The 2,502-nt window shown below is 57.6% G+C and overlaps 1 protein-coding gene across 1 annotated transcript; it reads right to left on the reverse strand.

Moving 5' to 3' along the window:
- Positions 1-629: 629 nt before the first annotated feature.
- Positions 630-2,471, reverse strand: ETH_00010265 (uncharacterized protein; the record flags this gene model as incomplete). Its single annotated transcript, XM_013379133.1, has 3 exons — positions 630-1,043; positions 1,295-1,964; positions 2,344-2,471. 3 exons carry the CDS (start codon positions 2,469-2,471, stop codon positions 630-632), a joined length of 1,212 nt encoding a protein of 403 aa, XP_013234587.1.
- Between the last annotated feature and the right edge of the window lie 31 nt (positions 2,472-2,502).

Raw genomic sequence — 2,502 nt, forward strand, 5'->3', positions numbered from 1 at the left:
GGAGTTGGAGGCGCTTAGCTGCTGCTGCTGCAGCAGCAGCAGCAGCAGCAGCAGCAGGGGGGTGGTGATCTGGGTCGGGGTGGCTTGGGGGGGGTGATGGGGGGTGGGCGCGGGCCCTCGTCCTGCACCTTGAATTGTTTTTTATATATTTATTGAATTTAAAATTAAAAATAATTCATTGTACTTTTTTTAATTCATAAAAGCGTTGCCGTCTCGCCACTTTGCCCTCCAGCCGCAGCAGCTAGCGCTGCCGCGCCCGAGTCCATGAGCAGCCGACGCCATCTCAACACCAGCAGCGGCAGCAACAGCAGCACGAGCAGCAGCAGCAGCAGCAGATTCAACAGAATTTATGGCCTCAAAAGGTTTAATTTAAAGTAATTTCAAAGTCTGAAGGGCCCTAGTGGAGAACTTTCCCTTAAAAAGGGCTTTGCCGGGCTCTTCGCCGCTGGAGGCCGAATTCAAGTCTGGGCGACGCCCGCTGCTGCTGCTGCGCTGCAGCAAAATATGAGAAAAATCACCTTTTTGAATACACTAAAACATGCATAATATTAAAAAACAGTAAAAAGGATAAATTAAGCCTCCCATTCAATGTAGACAAGCCTAGGGGGGGCTGCGAGCCTTCTAATTGCCTAAATGCCCAAGGCTCTGTGCCCAAAGCCCGCAGCTGCTGCTGCAGCAGCAGCTGCTGCTGCTGCTGCCCTGCTTCTCTTCTTTCGGCTGCTTGAAGGCGTTTGTCTGCTGCGGCCCTTCCGCTGCTCCTTGCCGCTGCCCCTGCTGCTGCCGCCCCTGCTGCAGCCGCTGCTGCGGTTGCTGCAGTTGCTGCTGCTTGAGCGCCTTCTACCCTGTCTCGCCCTCTCTGCCTTGCCCCCTGCAGCCTCTGCCAAATTTGCTGCTGCTGCCGCTACTACCCGCTGCTGCTGCTGCTGCTGCTGCTGCCAGCTGTGCAGCCTGGAGCGTGTGCTGCTGCTGCGTGTGTCTGCTGCTTCCGTGTGCCGCTCGGGCCCTGCTTGCTCCCTTCTGCTGCTGCTGCTCCCCTTATACCTCTAAAGTGCCCCGCAGCCGCAGCAACAGCAGGGGCGAGCGGCAGCAGCAAGCAGCAGCAGCAGCAGGAAGAAATAGAATATAAATTAAATTAAATTAAATGTTCCGTACTACGAGCTCGTCGAAAATGCAAAGACTGCAAATGCGAGTGCTTATTAAAGCCGGAAATAGGAGGGCCCACAAATGCGCGCAGGCTGCTGAGGTGTACGTACACCTCAAGGTGTCTGTACACCCCAATTAAAGCTGCGCGTACACCCGGGTTCCGGGGTGTACGTACACCCCGACGCCAGGCCATGCATTCATAGCCCCAAAAGGGCACTGCCAACAAAATCTTCTCACGCAGCCACAGCTGCAGCAGCAGCTGCAGCCGCAGCTGCAGCAGCTGCAGCAGCTGCAGCAGCAGCAGCTGCAGCAGCAACTGCTGGAGCTGCTGCTGCCTGTAGAGACATCCAACGTGGGGGAGTCGGCGGCCAGTCGGGCCTGTCAAGGCCCCCACGCTAAACAGCAGCTGCTGCTTTGCAGCAGTTCCCGCTGCACCTTCTGCTTCAGCTTCTGCTGCAGCTTCTACTGCAGCTTCTGCTGCAGCTTCTGCTGCAGCTGCTGCAGCAGCTGCTGCTGCTGCAGCTTCTGCTGCTGCTGCTGCTGCAGCTTCTGCTGCAGCTGCTGCTACTGCTGCAGCTTCTGCTGCAGCTGCTGCTGCTGCAGCTGCTGCTGCTGCTACTGCTGCAGCTTCTGCTGCAGCTGCTGCTGCTGCAGCTGCTGCTACTGCAGCTTCTGCTGCAGCTGCTGCAGCTGCTGCTGCTGCTGCAGCTGCTGCGGCTGCGGTGGGGAGCATCTCTGTGTGCTGCCTAGTAATGCGCGTCGCCTCTTGTGTCTCGAGACTTGGAGATGACAAATGCGTACATAAAATTGGCGTCGGGCAGCTGCAAAGCAGCAGCAGCAGCAGCAGCAGCACGTCCAAACGCGGGTCAATATTGAACGCAGCAGCAGCAGCAAACGCACCAGCAGCACGAGCACCAAGCGCAGCAGCAGCAGCAGAAGCAGCAGCACCGAGAGCAGCAAACGCAGCAGCAGCAGCAGCAGCAAGTGCTTCGCCAGCAGCAAGCATGTGAAGTGTCTGCTGCTGCATCTTCTACAGCTATTCTGTCGCTATAAATCCTCTCATTCTGCGTCTGCCTCGGGCCCAAAAAATTGCATCTCAACTGCCGCTTTCCCCTGCGCCGCAGCAGCAGCAGCAGCAACAGCAGCAGCAGCAGCTGCTGCTGCTGGCAGCGACGACTCACCCCCAAGGCGCGGGCGTACTTGGGGTTGGGGGGCACCATGTAGACTGCTGCGCTGCTGCCTTCCCGCAGCCCCAGCCTTTGCTTCTGAATAAAGTAGTCGCAAAGAGCATCATAGTGTCTGCTATCTGCTGCTGAGTCTGCTCCCATTTGCCAGGCCGAGAAGCGCGCTCCTGCTGCT

This window comes from Eimeria tenella, genomic scaffold (genome assembly GCF_000499545.2).
Source record: "Eimeria tenella Houghton genomic scaffold, Eth_scaff1467, whole genome shotgun sequence".
In the NCBI taxonomy this organism is placed as follows: Eukaryota; Apicomplexa; class Conoidasida; order Eucoccidiorida; family Eimeriidae; genus Eimeria; species Eimeria tenella.